Here is an 18,961-nt window from a genome sequence, read left to right on the forward strand (position 1 = left end):
CAACAACAAAATATGCTGTACAGTACAAACAAGTCTAAATAAAATGTAGAGCTCATAGTGGCTTATACATTAACACAAACATTTGTTTTAATCATTGAAGTTCAGAATGAAGGGACAGTTATGAGGGCTAAAGGGAAGCATATCATTTAAAGAGATATGCAAAGGATAATTAAATATGTATGATATATTCTAGATCCATAAATATATATGTTTTTTCATTCTTACAGTTGGCTTGTTAGGTTATAGTAGGAATAACTATATCAAATATACCATGTGCAACTGCAAATTTTAACACCATCTCCAACACAACTAACGGCAAATATTTATTAAGGGGTTCACAGGAACCAGGGACTGTTAAAAACACCTTACATATGCAAACTCACTTAATCTTAAGAAATTTATTGTACGTATTGTACCTGCCAATACTATCTATAGAGATAGGTATTACTCTCAAATGTATTTTAGAAATGAGGATAGAATCCTACTGTAATTATAATCACCTCTACTGCTACATTTGTTGTAATTATGGAATACTAAGACTACTACTACTTACACAACTATTAAAACTGCCATTACTACTGCTGTAGCTACTGCATTGCAAAACCACTAACATCTGATCTAATTTATTAAATGGCTTTTGAAATCCTGGCAAAGTGCTAGCCACTTTATGTGAGTTTTTTTATTTGATTTTTATGATACCCAGATAGATACTATTCATATTTCCATTTTTGAGATAAATAATTTGAGATTCTAAGTTAAACTAATGGTGGAAAGCTCAAGAATAAATAGTAGCTCTGGTTCCACCAGGTCAAGCTGTTTCCAAGCCACTACGATTGATAGACAACTGAATTTAGGTTCGTAATTCGGTAGGTAAAAGTGGGTACTTTCTCATAGCAGGAAAAATTCAATTTGTTAGCACTATGAAGCTATCCCGAACTACTGCAGCACAAGTTCAATCCCCGGCCAGGGAAGTGACTCACAGAGTGCAGCAGACCCCTCCTGACTTGCCCGCTGCTCCTCTCAGCAGTGTACTTTGGTCAATCCACCTGTTCTGTTCCCCACTCTGTCTCTGGTGAATCCTCTCACTACCTTCACATCTCTGGCCTGTACCCCAGTTCTTGTATGCATAAATAAATAAATCTTTAAAAAATTGCTGATATCATCATATTTCACTCATAACATCACCTTTAACCTTCAAATAAGTAAGGTCATTCTTTTCTTAATCACAAAATCATTTTCACACTTAGTATAATTACCACTATCATAATGTCTAATATTCAAGTTAGTGTTTTTTTTAAATAAGGTCTCAAACCAAAAAAGATGACTGGATCAACAAGATGTGGTTTATATACACAATGGAATACTACTCAGCAATCAAGAAGGATAAACTCATGCCATTTGCAACAACATGAATGGAGCTGTGAGGGATTATGCTTAACGTCAGAAAGAAAAAGAAAGTCAGAAAGAAAAAGAAAACTATCAGATGATATCACTTATAGGAGGAATTTAGGGGAACCAAACATGGGGTTAAAAAAATGACAAAATTTATAGACAGGTATAGATCTGAGGCTCAAAGCAGGGAAGGGGGAGGAAAAGTCATCAAAATAGGGGTGAGAAACGCAGAAGGGACTATGGTGATGGTTCACAGGTGTTGTGGCCATGGGATATTTATGGGGATTACACCTGAGGGGAGAAATCAAATACTGTGAAAATATGAACAACCATGTAAAAAAAATTAAAAATTAATAAAAGGAAAAAAAACACAAGGTATCAACATTGACATTGCCTGAATGTAAATTTTTACAAAACAATGTGAAGATAACTTTTGAAAACAAAGGAATGGTGTAGAAATATGAAAACTTAAATTATGGAAGTTGTCTAGGATAATTAATTAATAGGTCAACCACTATTTATAGAATCCATGAAATTATTGACTATCTCTAAGTTTGTCTATTTTAATGGCCGAAGAGTCCAATTTTTAATTAATCGATTCATTTGAAATTAAAATTCAAAAAGAAGGAAATTTTTTTGAGTTCTCTCAAAAAAAAAGCATTTTGGATCTTGGAAAAAATATCAATGCTTTGAGTTTAGAATCTATGTTTTAGGGTTGAAAGGAAACTTGGATATCATTTCATTTATATGTTTTTCAAATTGGTTCCCTCTAGATGTTGGGTTTTAAAGAGATTCCCGATCAACTGGTAGAAAGAAAGATCAGAATAGGAGTTTATGATGATAAGAAGAAGTGAGAAACCTGTGGTTGGGACTTTTGGCTTATAGTTTATCACACACTCACACACACAGTTTCTTCACTTATTAAAGGGTCTGATTTAAATTTTCCTTGCAAAAGCGATTCTATTGTTAAAGACTTTTGGTCATTTTTCAAAACTTCTGATGTTGCTCAAATTCCCCATAGGACAGATAAGAAGTTTGAGGCTCAGAGAGTCATGTAAATGATCAAGGGCAAAACAAAAACAAAAATATAAACCTTTAGATAATATTCTGCTCTTAAAACAAATTGGAAAAATGTGGCCTCCCTGGTGGCACGGTGTTAGGTCTCAGTGCTATCACACTATCTCCGAGAGGGCAACTTGCTGCTCTATGTGCTTAAATAAATTTAATTAGCATTGCCATTAACAAATACTTACTGGGGCCTCCCTGGTGGCTTAGGGGCTAAGTCTCAGCGCTATCACCAGTTTGATGGCACAGCAGACCTCTCCTGTCTCACCTGCTGCTCCCCTCAGCAATGGATTTCAGTAGATCTGCCTGTTCTGCTCCCATTCTGTCTGGTGAGTCCTCTCACCCCTGCACCTCTGGCCTACACCCCAGAATTTATTTTAGTTCTTCTACACTAAAATAAATAAATAAATTCTTACTGAGGACTGGACAAGGAAAGTAACTTTGACTGATGTGGTATATAAACTGAAGTGCAACCTTAAAAGAAGCAGCCAAGTATAGAAACATTTACTGAAAAACAGCAAATCAAAGACTACAGTTAGGTTAAATATAGATTTATGATGTAGTAAAAGGAAGGTCAGGAAAATTATATGTTCAAAAGGAGGCATGACAGAATTCTCTCTTTTCCAATAATTACTGATAAGAAGAGCAGAGGGAATCTTTGACTATGGATAAAGTGCCGTTTGTATTTTGTGGGTCACAGACCTACATCAGAGAACTAAGTACTTTTCACGTATTTTACTCCTTTTCAAGATTTATCAAAACGTGTCTTAAATTCACAAAACACATGAAATGTATTTTCTATTTATCATAATAATTTGGAAAATATTTTACCTAGCCTCCTGTAATTTTCTTTGTCCCCAGCATTCTCTTCTACTCAAAATAATGTAACTTCTCTTTACTTCCACACATGCTGTGTTTAACCCCTTTCACAGGGCTGTTTCACTAATGCTAAATCTCTTTTTTTAGTCTCCTTTGAGAACAGCATTTTCTCAGTCTTTTCACTATTGACAATTTGGACCAGAAAAATTCTGTTTTGAGAGACTTCCCAGGGAACTATAGGATGTTTAGCAGCATCTGTGCAAAACAGAGGCCCCTAACACACAGTGCTTCACCGTCCCCCAACATCCACACAGCCGTGACTTCCAAGTGTCTCTATATCAGGCCAACGTCCCCTGGGGAGAAAAATTGCTCCCAGTTTAGAACCACCTTTTTAAGGCTTACATCACATCACCGTGCCTGTCTAAACTTCTGATCTGGCTTCATCATCTCTGATTTATCTTTGCCTTTATCAGGATTATTGCCCCACTATCCTTTTCTTGTTTCCAGCATGTGGATAATCTTCGCTTTTTGCTCAGCATAAGCAGAAAGCCCAGGAAGTTGAAAGAAACAAAGTGACTTCTGTTTTATTCTCCCTTTGCTCACTTGTTCTCTCATTCTTGCTAGCTCTTATGCTCAGGCATAACACTTCTGTTACATTCCCAGCATTCGCTAGTATAGAAATGTATTAAATTTAAATGCATTTTTGTAACTTGTTCAGTATGATTAGTATCTTCTTTAAACAAGAAAAGTAGCCTTAAGGTAAAAAAATCTGTTTTAGGTTTTTTTTTTTTCCCCTCTTTGTATGGTATTATCCAAACAATTGAGCAAATGCATACCCATTTATCTGCAAACATACACATAACCTACCTGGCTAAAAAGGTGGGGGTTGCAATTGTATGGGGAATATAAAAATAAAATTTATTATTAAAAAAAAAAAAGAATTACCAACTCTTTCTAGTTAGACCACCTGAAATGCTGCAGACTTGATTTACAATGTATTGCAAAGACTGCTGATGGTGTAGGGAGAATAAGGCGATTTGATGACCTTGAATGAACATAAAAGTTCCTTAAAACAAGACTACAGATAGGGCCTCCCCTGGTGGTGCAGGCGGTTGAGCCCCCCCGCTGTGAAACTCTCCACAGCCTCTGCAGCACCGGTTCGATCCGGTCAGCGAGGGTCCCACTTGGCGCAGCAGACCTCTTGTATCGTGCCCACTGCTCCCCTTAGCAGTGTAATTTCATCAGTCTGCCTGTTCTGCTCCCCACTCTGTCTCTGGTGAATCCTCTCACCCTCCCACACATCTGGCCTGTACCTTGGTTCTTGTATAAATAAATAAATCTTAAAAAAAAAAAAAACTATAGAATAAATTATGAATAGAAATGTACTATCTTTTAGTATTTGAAACACTGGGAGGAGGATTTTTTTAAACAGATATAAACAGGAATATTAACTGATTAATTAAAAAATGGTGGTGATAACCTGGTTTCAAACCCTCCATCTACAATTAGCAAGTTACATGATTATTTTGGGTAAGTAACTGACTTGCCCAAATTCAGTACTTAACTTTCTAACTCTTAGTTTTCTTAACTTGAAAGCTGAGGAAACTACAATAATATATGCTCCACAGAGGATTGCTATGGAGGACGAGTGAGAAAAACATGAAGAACATTTAATCCAATGCAGACCAATCAGTAAACACTTAATTCATGTTGATTATTACAACCTCTCCATTGTCCTCACCAAGCATATCTAGAGTTTCTTTTTGTCTCCAAGGAAATATCTAGTACAGCAAGCAGTAGGAGAATTAAATTATGAAAAATGAGATCTTTAACCGGGAAAAAATTATCTGGCAAAAGCTTCTGGAATTTTCAATGAAGAATGATTGCTCTATTATAAAGAATATTAATAATAACCACATAAAATATGCCAGGACTCATGCCAAGTGTTCTCTCACTGAATCCTTAGAAAAATACAATGAAGTAACCAGTTTTGCAAACCCAATGAAGTAACCTGAATGAAGTGAGTGAGTTATTAAAAACATTATACAGAGGGGGAAGGGGGAAGCCTAGAGAGTTTCAATTACTGGCTCAGGGTCACAGAATCAGAAGTGAGAAGATGGAGCCTGAGATGGCAGAGCTGGGAACAAGCTTTATTCAGTGAATTTTTCATAACTAGGATCATTATATGTAATGGGAATGTCATATTTATGAGGGGAGGGATTACTATAAAGTCTTAAATACATATCTTCAAAAATAAAGATACCTTTTCATGATATGAATCTAATTAAAAAGTATAAAGAGGAAATTTTAAAATCATCTTTCATTGCCTATCTTAGACAGTGTGGGAAAAAGTGTTTAATTTCACGAGCTTCAAGTTCCTCTGATTCTAGGCTGTGAAATTTCAAACCTTGTGCAAGGTTGCCACTTGGTGGTCAAAATCAGGAATAGCAAACATGAATAAAATTAATTCTTGAAATTAAATCGGAAAATTGTTAGTTTCTTGAAATAAGCAGTTTAAAATTTTATTTCTATAGTCTTTATTACTTAGAGCTTATGATATTAATTTTAGCCAATTAAATTATTAAAAAAGGTCCTCCCTGGTGGTGCAAGGGGTTAAGCACCGCACTATGAAGCAATCCACAGCCTCTGCTGCACAAGTTCAATTCCCGGCTGGCCAGGGAGCAACCCACATGGCGCAGCAGACTTCTCCTGACTCACCCGCTGCTCCCCTCAGCAGTGTACTTCAGTCAATCTGCCTGTTCCGTTCCCCACTCTGTCTCTGGTGAATCCTTTCACCCCCCGCATCTCTGGCCTGTACCCCAGCTCTCGTATGCATAAATAAATGAATCTTTGATAAAAAAAAAAATAAACTATTAAAACATAATAATGCTATCAGGTTTTTTTTAATGACATTAGTTTTGATAACTGTGATAGTTACCAAAATATTTACACCTAAATTTTAAACTCACAGGGTATCTCTTATCTGGTTTACTTTGGATCAGTACCTGTGTTTGTCCTATTCAGTGTTCTGTTCACCCTAGTGCCTATCACTGTTCCTGCTTGTGGTTTGTGTTCAGAACAATATTTTAAAATGAACCTGGTATTCAATTATTGAAATTTTGCCAGAATTAAGTAAAATATCATTTTGCATTTACTCTACCCAACACCTGCTAATTCCATTATGTTTGCACTCACTACACTCTGGGTATGAAGAGCCTGTCCTTTTGAGAATCAATTACAATCCATTAGGGCCATCTTTCAAAGGTGGATCAAACACATATGGCATTTTTACTCTAGTGTTGTTTAGTATATTTAGCGGTAAAGTCTGACTTTGAAGTCTGCCTTAAAAAAGAAGGAAAAAGCAAGGGAAAGCTTTGTAGGTTTTTCTTAGGTTCAAAGACAGAATTAAGTTTAATAATTAATTTTAAAATAAATACTGCTTCCTGGATTTTCAAAAATTGTTTAATGTATTGAATCCTCGTTGTCTATCTACAAAGTGTCAAAAGCGTACATTTGATAATTTCATCTAATTAAGCTGCATATTTAGTCTACCACTGACAGATCATTTTTATTTGGTGGAATAAGCTGAAAGCTGGGAGGGTAAAACCAGAGTCTACAATTAGGATTCTGTTCAGGAGTAGCAGAGAGGCAGCTATAAGAGCCCATGATGATCATTTGCAAAAAAAGAAGAGGTAGAGTAAGTGATGACCAAAGTCTTCTGCATTTTTATTATCCAATTTATTTTTTCTTAATTAGTATTCTAGTTATTTAATTTTTCTCTTATTTTAAGGCATACTGGACTCTTTTTTTCTTTATCTCATAATTTATTTTTCTTTCTTCACCCCTTCCTTCATTTAAAAAAAGTGTTTATTTACATAAACCAAGAAATGGTAATTATTATTTTAAAGGTCATAAAGAGACTCTGCATATGAAGTTTCAATTTAATTGAGGGCAACTTACACACCAAAATATATTTACATAGACTTCGCTCCAGTAATTACGTATCAATGTGCACAAGCTATGATTGTCTTATTTTTGAAATTATTCAATTTATAACACCAAATCCAAATATCTATTGTTTTAAACTAAGGTCTCTGTTTGGCTCACTTTTTCCTTAAAAAGAGTAAAAACTGAGTGCTGTTACTATTCTTGCAAAACAAACACAATTTGAAAAAATGATTAAAGATATTGGTGGCAATTCTACTCATCTTGAACATATTTATAATTAAGCCTCTCAGAATAGTTTCAGACATAGAAACAAAAAATATCATGTGATATAATGTAAAAATAATTCTCCATCAATTCCCAGATGCGGTATACAAAACAGAGGTTTGGTTCAGAAACTGAAATACTATCAGTCTTACTGTGGATTTACAGTAATAGCTAGATCTATCAGATCAAAGAGAAAGAAACTGGAAGAGAAAGAAAAAGTTAACCTGTAGAAGGCATAACACTCATATTGCATCAGTGTGTGTTCTAAGAATCTAATACAAATTTAAGAAATGTCTCCATTTAGATAAATTTGGTCTTCCTCAACTTGCCTGAAAGTTTGTTTTTAGCTTTTCAAAAACCAAAAGGTTTTTTTGGTTCCAGAAAATGAGATCTAGAAAAAAAGTTCTAGAAGAACTTTCTAAAGAACTAGACCATTTGAAAGCATAATATTACTATACTATGTACATATCAATCTTGAAATTTTAAAGGATTTAAAATTCTTCAATAGTCTACTGAATTAATAAAAATATTTCTATATTAATAATTGACTTCTAAAATGAAGGTTAACCAAGCATATGTCTACATAGACCTTTAGGCCCTTAAATGGATGTCCTTCTAGAGAAAAGACTGCAGTGATCCATGTGTCTTTTAAATACTCTGTAAATTTGCCAGCCTCATCATGGCACCAGTGATGTGTAAACATCTTACACAAACACTATCTCAAAGGTTAGTGCTATGCTCTCAAGTTGTTTAAAGTGAAAGCCTTCTTGGTAGCCTATAGGTTGAGTCTCAGTGCTGTCACCCCTACAGCTTGAGTTCCACCCCCGGGCAGGGAGCTGACACACATGGCACTGCAGACCTCTCCTGTCTTGCTCACAGCTCTCCTCAGCAGTGGATTTCAGTAGATCTGCCTGTTCTGCTCTTCACTTTGTCTCTGGGGAATCCTCTCACCCCTCTGAGGTGTGAGGCCACACATCTGGCCTACAGCCCAGTTTTTCTGTGCAAAAATAAATAAATAATTAAAATCTTTACAAAATGTTTCAAAATAAATAAATAAAAATAAAGTGAAAGCAAAGGCACTGGGCTCTCCAGATGACAGATATACTGAAGAACAGCACACAACATATAAAAATTGTATTAAAATTAAGGGGGAAATGGATGAAAAAGCCCATATTATTGATTAATAATATCTCCACTAAAATTCTTTTTTATAATTTTTTTAAAAGATTTTATTTTTGTATCGAAGAGCTGGGGTGTAGGCCAGACATGGGGGGAATGAGAGGATTCCCCAGAAACAGAGTGGGGAGCAGAACAAGTGGATCCACTGAAATCCACTGCTGAGGAGAGCAGCAGGCGAGACAGGAGAGATCTGCTGCGCCATGTGGGTCAGTTCCCTGGCCAAAGATGAAACTCAGGCCACAGCGGTGGGCCATTGTGGTGCTAGCACTGAGACTTAACCCCTAGGCCTCCAGGAGGTCCTACACAAAATTGTTAGGGCTAGTAGCCAACTTTTAGGAAATTCAGGAGTACTATAATTAATATTTTAAAAATGAAGACAGTCTTTTTGCCTGTGTTTCAGACTCCTGAACACGATCATAGAAACACGAGTTTCAGTGCAGGGGTTCATTGTGATGGTAACAAGATGAAACTTAAAACACATACCATAAAATTCCGCTGATAGTGAATATTCTCTTTGTTAAAATCGATAACGTAGCCATTGAAGGACCAGACAAATGTGAGATCCAGGGCGGGGTCAAAGGCAGCAGCGCACTGCATGGTGGCGTTTTCTCCCACAGTGATATCAGCATTAATCGGGGCCAAGATAATTCGTGTAGGATCTGCACATTTTTTAAATAAAGGAGTAAAGCACAATTTAAGAAAATAGGAGAACTATATCATCTGGTACAGTGAAAGCATAACAATCAATAAATTTTGGTTTCTCTGTGTAAAGGCATAAAATGTTTTTCAAATTCAGAAACGATTTCATCAAGTAAGAACTTTGCCCAGGACGCATTTGAAATGGGAACATATCTGAACAATAAGCATAGCACTGAGTCACATATACATTAGAAATTAGCACCAGCAAACTTAAATTATTAATCAAATGCCTTCTTACCTGTGATAACAAGAGTCCCAGTGCTATTAGCCTTCCCTCTATTATTTTCTGCAAAGCATGTATAGATACCGCCGTCATTCCTTGTGATGTTACTAATTTCCAAGCTGCCATCTTCCCAAATAAGTATTCTATTGAATGAAAAAATGCACAATTCTCAATATGAATTTAATAAAACACTTTTTATTGCATCTCTTAATATGAACAGAATCTTTAGATCATTGCATTTTACATAATTACTAAAAAGATTCCCTTTTAAGGTGAAACATTCTAGCCTTTGTCTATCATACTTTCTCAGCATTTACACATTGTTTTAGAAAACCCGCCTTCTGTTTTTTGGGTTTTTTTTGGATTACAGCCATCTCTACCTGAACTCCTGCCTCCACCGTTGCCTCTCTGTAGTCTCTTCTCCACCTGTCAGCCAGACATCAGTGTCAGAGTCACATCATATCACTCTTTTGCTTAGTAATGTCACTCTACAGCACAATACTCTGTGACTTTCCATCACATGAATAGTAAGAGTACTTATTCATCATCCCCTACATACTTTCAAATTCAGAAACAATTCTATCGAGTAAGAAATTGGCACCTTGGGTAAATCTTTGCTTTCTCATTCTAGTTAGAATTACATACAAGTGTGTGTGTGGGGGGGCTGGATTATTCTGTGCCTCAACTATTCTGTGTCTTTGCCTTAATTATTACTTCTCTGTGCCTCTCAGTGTGCAAAAACAGAAAAAGTTTGAGAAAAGGAGCCTCTCATGGCAAAAGTCCTGGTGTGAGGATCTATACATGTGAAAACAACATGTTCAGAAACAGCAATAGATGTTATGGTTAGAGCAGCAAAAACACTAAGGCTTCCCTTGACTCTCTGATTTCCCAGTCTTGGCTGGGGCCAGCTGGTTCGGGTCCCCCACACACTTGTGCATTCCCCATTTGCCTGCTTGCTTCTTTGATCTCTTTTGTTTTCTTTCTTTGTTTAATCTATTTTTTTTAATCTAAGGATTTATTTATGCATGCATGCAAGAACTGGGATACAGGCCAGACGTGTGAGGGTGAGAGGATTCACTGTAGACAGAGTGGGGAACAGAACAGGCAGATCTACTGAAATACACTGCTGTGGGGAGCAGCGGGCAAGTCAGAAGAGGTCTGCTGCATCATGTGGGTAGTTATCTGACTGGCCGGGGATCAAACTCATGCTGCAGAGGCTGCAGATAGCTTCGCAGTGCTGTGTTTAATCCCTTACGCCACCAGGGAGACTTTCTCGTTTTCTGTCTTATTCTACATAAAAATTAGGCTGCCCTTTAAGTGGGACTGGATCTTCGTGGTGTAGTTCTCTAGGTTTTCATTGTTCTGCACATGGACTCTGAGTAATCCTTTCTCATCCCACCACCACACATTGTAACGAGACACAAGTGAATGCAGAGATGCACACACACAGAGCATTCCTGCTGTCCTGTCCTCTTTCCCAGAGAGTTTTTCCTAATACGCATGTCATCTGACATACTTCAGTTTTACTTATTAGCTTTTCTTTCCATGATATGGTAGCATCCTGATGTCAGGAATTTGTATCAGCTTGTGCCCATCTCCCCAACAAGTCACATACCTATTAACTCAACTGTTCATTAGAAAATAAGTTTATGTGCCAGGAACACATTAAGTAATGAGACACCAATCACGGAGTAGCATTCAACCGTTATTCTTTTGAAAAAACGAATTAGATAGAGTTAAAGGGAAGCAAGTGGTTTTTCATAAAATGACATAGAAGCCACTGTGGGTCATTTCCAACTAGTCGGCAGCCTGAAAGAAATGAGCCCAGGTCTTCCAGAAATGTGATCTCAGGACGTCAGTTCAGAATTTGAAGTTGGATCATACTGTCATTTCCACAGATACAGAGAAATACCAACTAACTTTATTTTGGAGAACTCAAAGAAAGATATTATAAACCACTCTTAGCAACAGTTTCTGTAACATTAATATTTAGGAAATTTTTCTTTGGATAGAACCTAAATCCACCCCCCTGTCTGTTTCTTTCCTAGAGGCTAGAGACAGAAACTCATTACCTGCAAGTCAATTATATATGACATATGGGGAACATATATTTATTATATAACTATTTTACATATGTCTCACACTTCGATTCAATATTGGCTCGCCTCTCATTGGGTTTTTATTTTCTTTAAATGTTTAATTTCTAATCCTTACATTACCTCCAAAACTTTCTATAGCAAGTGCAAACAATTCTCATTATATTCCATTTTAAGGGGAGATATTGAAAAATAAAAGTATTTTATCTACCTTACTAGTGAATATCTATGTAAGAAAATACCCCAAATTCCACCAACAATATATTTCAAGATTTTCTTTCCCCCTTTTAAGCATTGATTCCATTTCAAGCTCACTTCTGAATACTTCTTTGTTTCTTGAAGAAGAAATGCAGTATCAAAATAATGTGACCATACAAGTAGTTATTTGATACTGTGGATGCTCTGACAATGTGCCTTTAAGTTCTTCAACTGTGAGGAATGTAATTGATCCACTACCTTAGTTGCTGCACTAAGAAATTCATCACTGTGTTTGAGTCAAGCCCGTACTCCCCACAGTTTGCTCTCCATCCATCACTGACTGAGCCCAGAAAGACTTTTACGACAGCTCTGTTCTTGGAAGACAACAGATACCTCTAACAGGCATTTCTGGCTTAAAGACCAGCAGCCGGCCCTACTCTTGAAACTGCACTGCAGTCCAAGTTGCTCCCCCCTGGCCTTCTTCTTTCCCTCTCTCCCTCACCTGGAATCAGATTTGCATAGTAATAGCAACTAGACAGAGAGGGGCAGCAGAACAGGCGGATCTACTGAAATCCACTGCTGCGGGGAGCAGTGGGCAGGAGGGAGAGGTCTGTTGCAACATGTGGGTAAACTCCCTGGCCAGCCAGGGATTGAACTCATGCTGCAGTGGCTGGCAATAGCTTCATAGTGCTGAGACTTAACTCCCCTGCGACACCAGGGAGGTCCAACAACTATTCTTTTGAGAATTTAAACTGACAGTTTTCTCACATGTATTAGATGGCAAGTAATCTTTATCATCTGTGTCATTCATCTCACCTATACTTTCAAATACTTATCCCCTCACACTAAAAGTCATTTTTAATTGGTAAAACACAACAAAGATAACTGAGACTCTGTGGAAAATATAGTGGTTATCAGAGGGGGAAGGAGGTAGGAACAACATTAATGTGTGTTGGCACTGGAGCTCTGTGGGAGGGGCAGGGAGCACATGCACAGTCACAGGCAAAGTTACACTCTCAAAAGTGTAGAATTATGGAGTTAAATGGCCCCCCCTAGTGGCTTAAGGATTAAGTTTCAGTGCTATCACTGCTGTGGCCTTAGTTTGATCCCCAGCCAGGGAGCTGACCCACATGGTGCAGCAGACCTCTCCTGTCTTGCCCATTGCTGCCCTCAGCAGTGGATTTCAGTGGATCTGCCTTCTCCTCCCCACTCTGTCTCTAGTGAATCTTCTCACCTCTGGCCTACACACCTCTGGCCTACACCCCAGTTCTACACACACACACACATACACACACAATGTTATATGAATGAATGGCAAATCAGTAAACTTTGATAAATAAGAATATTTTAGTATTTAAGGACTTGAATATTTTAATAAGAATATTTTAGGAAGTTGATATTCTTTTATATCAGTCCTATTCTTAAGTCAAACTCAAAAACTTAAACATTCAGGACCTCATCTTTATCTTCAGATAATATGATATAGATGGGCATAGAATATTAGCTAGGACAAGCTGGTCTTTAATAAATTAGTCACTATTGTTAGCAAAATTGCTCCAGAGTAACTTCCATCTTATCTGTTAATTGTCCAAGCATAACAACTCTGAAATAAAAAAGCATCCTGGAGATACCATTAGAAAAAATGCTAAGGATAAAGATCAATTCAGAACTTACAGCAATCCATTGGATATAGTTTAACAACTACAAAGAAATTCTGTTGGTGATCTATATCATTTTAGCCCCAAAAGAAATCATAAGATAGAACATAATTGCAACTTATCAAGATTCATGTCTTCTCTCTACAGCTGCATTATAACATTTCACAAGCCACTAATTAGGCACAGAAATAACTTTGCTATGTGGAACCAAATTCTATAATTATATTCATCAGAATGAGATTATAATTGTGTTTAAAAACAGTTATATAGTAATTCAAAATGGATCAAAAACTTGGACATAAGATCTGAAACCACAAAATACATCCAAGAAAACACACAAAACACAATGCTTGCTTCAGTGATATCTTTGGGGACTCAATTTGTTTGCAAGGCAAACAAAAGCAAAAACAAATGAAACTACCCCAAATTAAAAGCTTCTATACAGTGAAAATAATGATCATTAAAATAAAAGGACATATAGGATGGGAAAAAATATTTGCTCATCATATATCAACAAGTGGCTAATATCCAAGATCTATAAACAACTCATATAACTCAACAACAAGAACAACAACAAAAATAACCCAATGAAGAAATGGGCAGAAGAGTAAACACTTCTCCAAAGAGGAAATGCAGATGGCAACAGGCACATGGGAAAATACTCATTATCACTTATCATCAGGGAAATGTAAATCTAAACCACTATGAGATATCATCTTACACCAGTGATAATGGCACATATCAAAAAAAAAAAAGTACTGGCAAAGGTATAGGAAAAAGAGGAAACTTCATACAGTATTGGTGGAAAAAGGTTCAACTTTTGTGGAAAACAATACAGAGGTTCCTGAGAACTTTAAACATAGATTTGCCACATGATTCAGGAATCCCTCTCCTAGGTATCTACCCAAAAAATACAAAAAACACAAACTTGAAGGGATATGTGCACTCCAGGGTTCATTGCATCACTATTTGCATAGCCAAGGTAAGAAAACAGCCCAAGTACACAGTGACACCTGTGTGGATTAAGAAGACGGTGTACATATTCACCATGGGTATTAGGTATTAGGAAAACTACTCTTGTCATTCGGTCCAACATGAATGGAACTTAAGGGGGTAATGTTAAGTGAATTAAGTCAGAAGGAGAAAGACAAATACCAGATGACTTCACTCACATGTGGAACAGAAAGAAATAAAGCAAAGGAACAGACAAAAACAAACCTAAACAAATGCTCAAAACCTGACTGCAGAACTGAGAAAAGGAGAGGGAGACACAGAAAGCAAAGGATGATTTGGGCATTGGTGGCAACCAGGTGTGACAGCAGACACGTGAAGAGCAATGTTATCTCAGTAAAGACTGTAATAAGGGCCTTCCCAGTGGTGCAGTGGTTGAGTGCTGGCAGCACCGGTTCCATCCCCAGCTGCCGGTGAGGGTCCCACATGGAACGCACACCTCTCCTGCCTCCCGCTGCTCCCCTCTGCAGTGTATTTCCTCAGTCTGCCTGCTCTGCTCCCCGCTCTGGCTCTGGTGAATTCTCTCACCCTCCCGCGCTTCTGACTGTACCCAGTGCTTGTATAAAAAAATGAATAAATCTTAAAAAAAAAAGACAGTAATAAGTAGCATCTCACTCCTAAATTTTGGGGCTTCTGCCTCTCTGTGCAGTAGAAACTACATGATATAACCAAGGTCTGTACAGCAGCTTGCCTTCCTGAGGAAATGCCAAATTAATGTCTTATAAACTCTAATAATGTGCTAAAAAACAACATTTTAAAAAACAGTTACTTCTTGAATATATTTTTCAATAGAAATGTTTTCTCTAAAAAATTTATTCAAATGTTTTATCCACATTATTTTATAATATTCAAACATACCTCATAAAACACTACATTTGTTATAAATTGGTACTTAACTAATTCAAGCTACTAATGAAGAAAAAGTAGGGCAGACTCTTTCACCACGAAGTAATATGATTTGATTCAAAGACTTTAAAGTATTACAACAGGATTACAATATAGATTTTAGGAATGAGGCTTTTTTTCTTTTTCTGAACATGTGTTGATATTTTAGGAAACCCAATCCACGGTTTGAGAAATCCTTGTTTGTAGAAGTTCATGATTTTGGTCTTCATTAGAATCAGAGCACAATTTTTTTTAATATTTATGCATTGAAGAACTAGGGTCTAGACCAGAGATGTGGGGGGTGGGAGGGTGGTGAGAGAATTCACCAGAGATAGAGTGGGGAGAAGAACAGGCGGATCTACTGAATCCACTGCTGAGGGAGCAGCAGACAAGACAGAAGAGGTCTGCTGCACCCTATGTGAGTCAACTCCCTGGCCAGAGATCAAACTCAGGCCATAGCCATGATAGCACTGAGACTTAACCCCTAGGCAACTAGGGAGGCCCCTGAAATAATTTTTAATTTAAAAAAAAATCTTATTTTCTTCACTTTTTACAGAATACGTTCAAAAATTAAAATTATCTTATTCCTCCCTTATTTAAGCATCAAGGTAATTTCCTATTACTTTGCATAGAAAATGCTATTATTGACAATGTGAATTACTAGGTCTCATCTCTGAAAACTCTCTCCATTTTTGTTTAAGAGAAGCCATGTTGAGACTCCTCATGCAGTTCCTTAACACCCAGACTCTCCCACTTAGGACCTCTGCATGTGCTGCTATCACTGCCTGAAATAGCCTCTACTCCCCAACCTTCTGTCACACTGCTCCTATTTGCCATGTTAGCTTTTTTCTCCTCACACTTTTATGCTCAAACTATTACTTCTTATTTTTCATTTTTTTAATTTATTTTTCTTTAATTTTGCATGGAAGAACTGGGGTGTAAACCAGAGGAGCGGGGGGTGAGAGGAGTCACCAGAGACAGAGTGGGGAGCAGAACAGTCAAATCTACTGAAATCCACTGCTGAGGGGAGTAGCAGGTGAGACCGGAGAGGTCGGCTGTGCCCCCTGGCCAGGAATTGAACTCAGGCTGTAGAGGTGACAGTGCTGAAGCTTAACCCCTAGGCCACTAGGGAGGCCAAAATATTACTTTTTATAGAAAACTTGTACAAACTATACAGTGTGCTTTTTATACAAATAACCTATGCAAATAGCATGTTTTTGCTTTGTACCAGTCATAAAAGACTGGTCTACTTGCGAGGAAGATGAGAATTTTATGTTAACTTAAGAAGATGGGAAGAGATGATTTGTACTTTTAAATCACCTCTTCATTTATCCCATTGAGGACTCATTTCATATTGGAATATATAATAGGCCAAATCCATAAAATTAAACCAAAAGTGAATGTCCTCATTAGGGAAAAATAAATCAGAGAGATTTCATTTTATTTTCCATTGTTTATTTTTTTGTGGCCTTGGGCAATTTACCAAAAATCTCTGAGCTTCAATTTTCTAAATTACTTATAAATTACATGAGCCTGAATCTGAATCCTGATTATAACAGATGCTGACAGTGAAGGGCAAGTATTTCTGTTCATCTTAGAACTACAGATTCTTCTGTGGAGCAAAGTCATAAAAAACATTTACATTATCAATATGAAAGCAAGTCCTCTACAAAATAAACTACTGAAAAATAGAATTTTAATTGGATTTCTAATTTCTGAACTGACCTGCTGCTATTGACAAGCCATTCTGTCCCTTTACTCCATGAAAATTTGGGTTTAGGTGCAGCTTTGGGTTTGCATTCAATTATTACCCTTCCTCCTTTGGCAGCCAGGATCTTTTTCTTCATAGGATTCATTTCAAAAGTCGGAGCCAAAGCTAAAAGGAAAAAATGATTATTTTTTCTCTTTTGCTACAAAAAAATTTCTTCTGTACTATAGAATGCTTTATTCTCATTTGATTAATAATCAATGGGAAAGATTAATCTCACTAAATATTATTAGCTATGATCAAAAGATATTCCACACCTATCACCTTCATTCTTTTATTTAATTTTATTGAAATGTTTTACTTATAAAAATCACTCCAGTTTAAATGTTCATTTCTTGATGATAACTGTATTAATTATTACAGACTTTAGTTACAACCAAATTCAGTATAAATATTTACCTTGAAAGTGACATCCAACTAAATTGTTTTGACTCAATTGCACAATGGAAATGAAAGGCTAGAGGGATTGAGCACTAATATTAACATTGACATGGTCATCAGCAGTATTTTCAACCACACTTTAAACTGCTTACATTTTTCCAATGAGAGACTCAATGCCTATTAAGATTACATAATTTGCCAAAGCTGTCCCAGGAAGAATCAGGTGGGATTCACATTTGAATCTAGTTTCTTCTGATTCACCAGCATGCTTTTTTTATTACATAATAGGACATCTTTCATTACACAAACATTCACTGAAGGCCAACTGTGTGCAGACATCTTGAAAAAATAAAGAGAGATCTTTTCTTCAAAACCTACCTACCAACAGCCATGGGATGATGGATGCATTCAATTAATTGAGGACCACCTGAACCACTTGGAGTTCATCCTTACCTCAAAGTACCGAACAATAATTATGAAAGCAGGACATAGAGTCTTACAAAAGTTTCCTCCATTGATGACATGTATGGTGGTTCTCAATCTTCTGTCAATTATCAGACTCCAGAGGGAGTCCACCTACTCTTTCTGCACTTTCCAGTTATCTGTAACTGTGTCCTTTCTGCAGCCTACATTAAGTATGTCTTCACCTAGTGTTTGACACTATCATCTAGTGCAATGAGTCTCATGCTTTGTCTGTGCATCAAATTCAACTGAGGGTCTTATTAAAATATTGATTCAGTAGGTCTGGGGTGGGTCTTATATTTGACATGTCTAACAAGCAGGTATTGCTATTGCTGCTACTGCTCTGAGAAACACTTTATACAGAAGGTTCTAGTTTATCCCATTGTTTCTTCAGTTGAAATTTTGATAATTGGCAATAAACAATCAAATAACTTATGCTTTATTCCTAATAAAAAGGATGATATTTTATATGAGTTCCGTAAGTATATCGAGGTGACACTGTAAGAAAGCTGAGACAGTTCAATAGGATTATATTTTTAAATCTTAATTCATCTAGAAAAGGAGAATTTTTCTTGAATCAGTTAAGTTTAAATGAAAAAAAAATTGTGTGATTTAAATGTCTTCATAATTAGAGATTATTTGAATATCTAGTGATAGATTCTAGACCATGCCCTCAGACTTTCTGGAAACAGGAAGTAATTATGGAGACAATTACCTCAACTAAGAAGAGGCATGCATTTTTTGACTTGGTTGCTCTGCACTGCTCCTATTTAAAAATTAGTATTTGTTGTAAAATAAGTACTCAAAAAATTGGTGGATGAATGAGTAAATCAAATAAGTCAGGAAAAGACAGCACTGTTCAAAAAGTTAACGAACAAAAATAGGTTGAAACAAATATAAAGATGTTCAGGAA

At 36.7% G+C, this 18,961-nt stretch overlaps 1 protein-coding gene across 6 annotated transcripts in view; it reads right to left on the minus strand.

The window, feature by feature from the left end:
• Positions 1–18,961, minus strand: part of CNTN1 (contactin 1) — a 397,546-nt gene that overhangs the window by 134,339 nt on the left and 244,246 nt on the right. For all 6 annotated transcript variants that reach the window (XM_037514140.2, XM_054696300.1, XM_054696297.1 and 3 more), the window contains 3 exons: positions 17,163–17,313; positions 9,605–9,732; positions 9,151–9,326 (listed from right to left, as the gene is read on the minus strand). In XM_037514140.2, coding sequence (XP_037370037.1) covers positions 9,151–9,326; positions 9,605–9,732; positions 17,163–17,313 — 455 coding nt within the window. The remainder of the gene's footprint in view (positions 1–9,150; positions 9,327–9,604; positions 9,733–17,162; positions 17,314–18,961) is intronic.

Source organism: Talpa occidentalis, unplaced genomic scaffold, assembly GCF_014898055.3.
Source record: "Talpa occidentalis isolate TD23 unplaced genomic scaffold, MPIMG_talOcc4v2.1 talOcc4.16, whole genome shotgun sequence".
NCBI classification, from domain to species: Eukaryota; Metazoa; Chordata; class Mammalia; order Eulipotyphla; family Talpidae; genus Talpa; species Talpa occidentalis.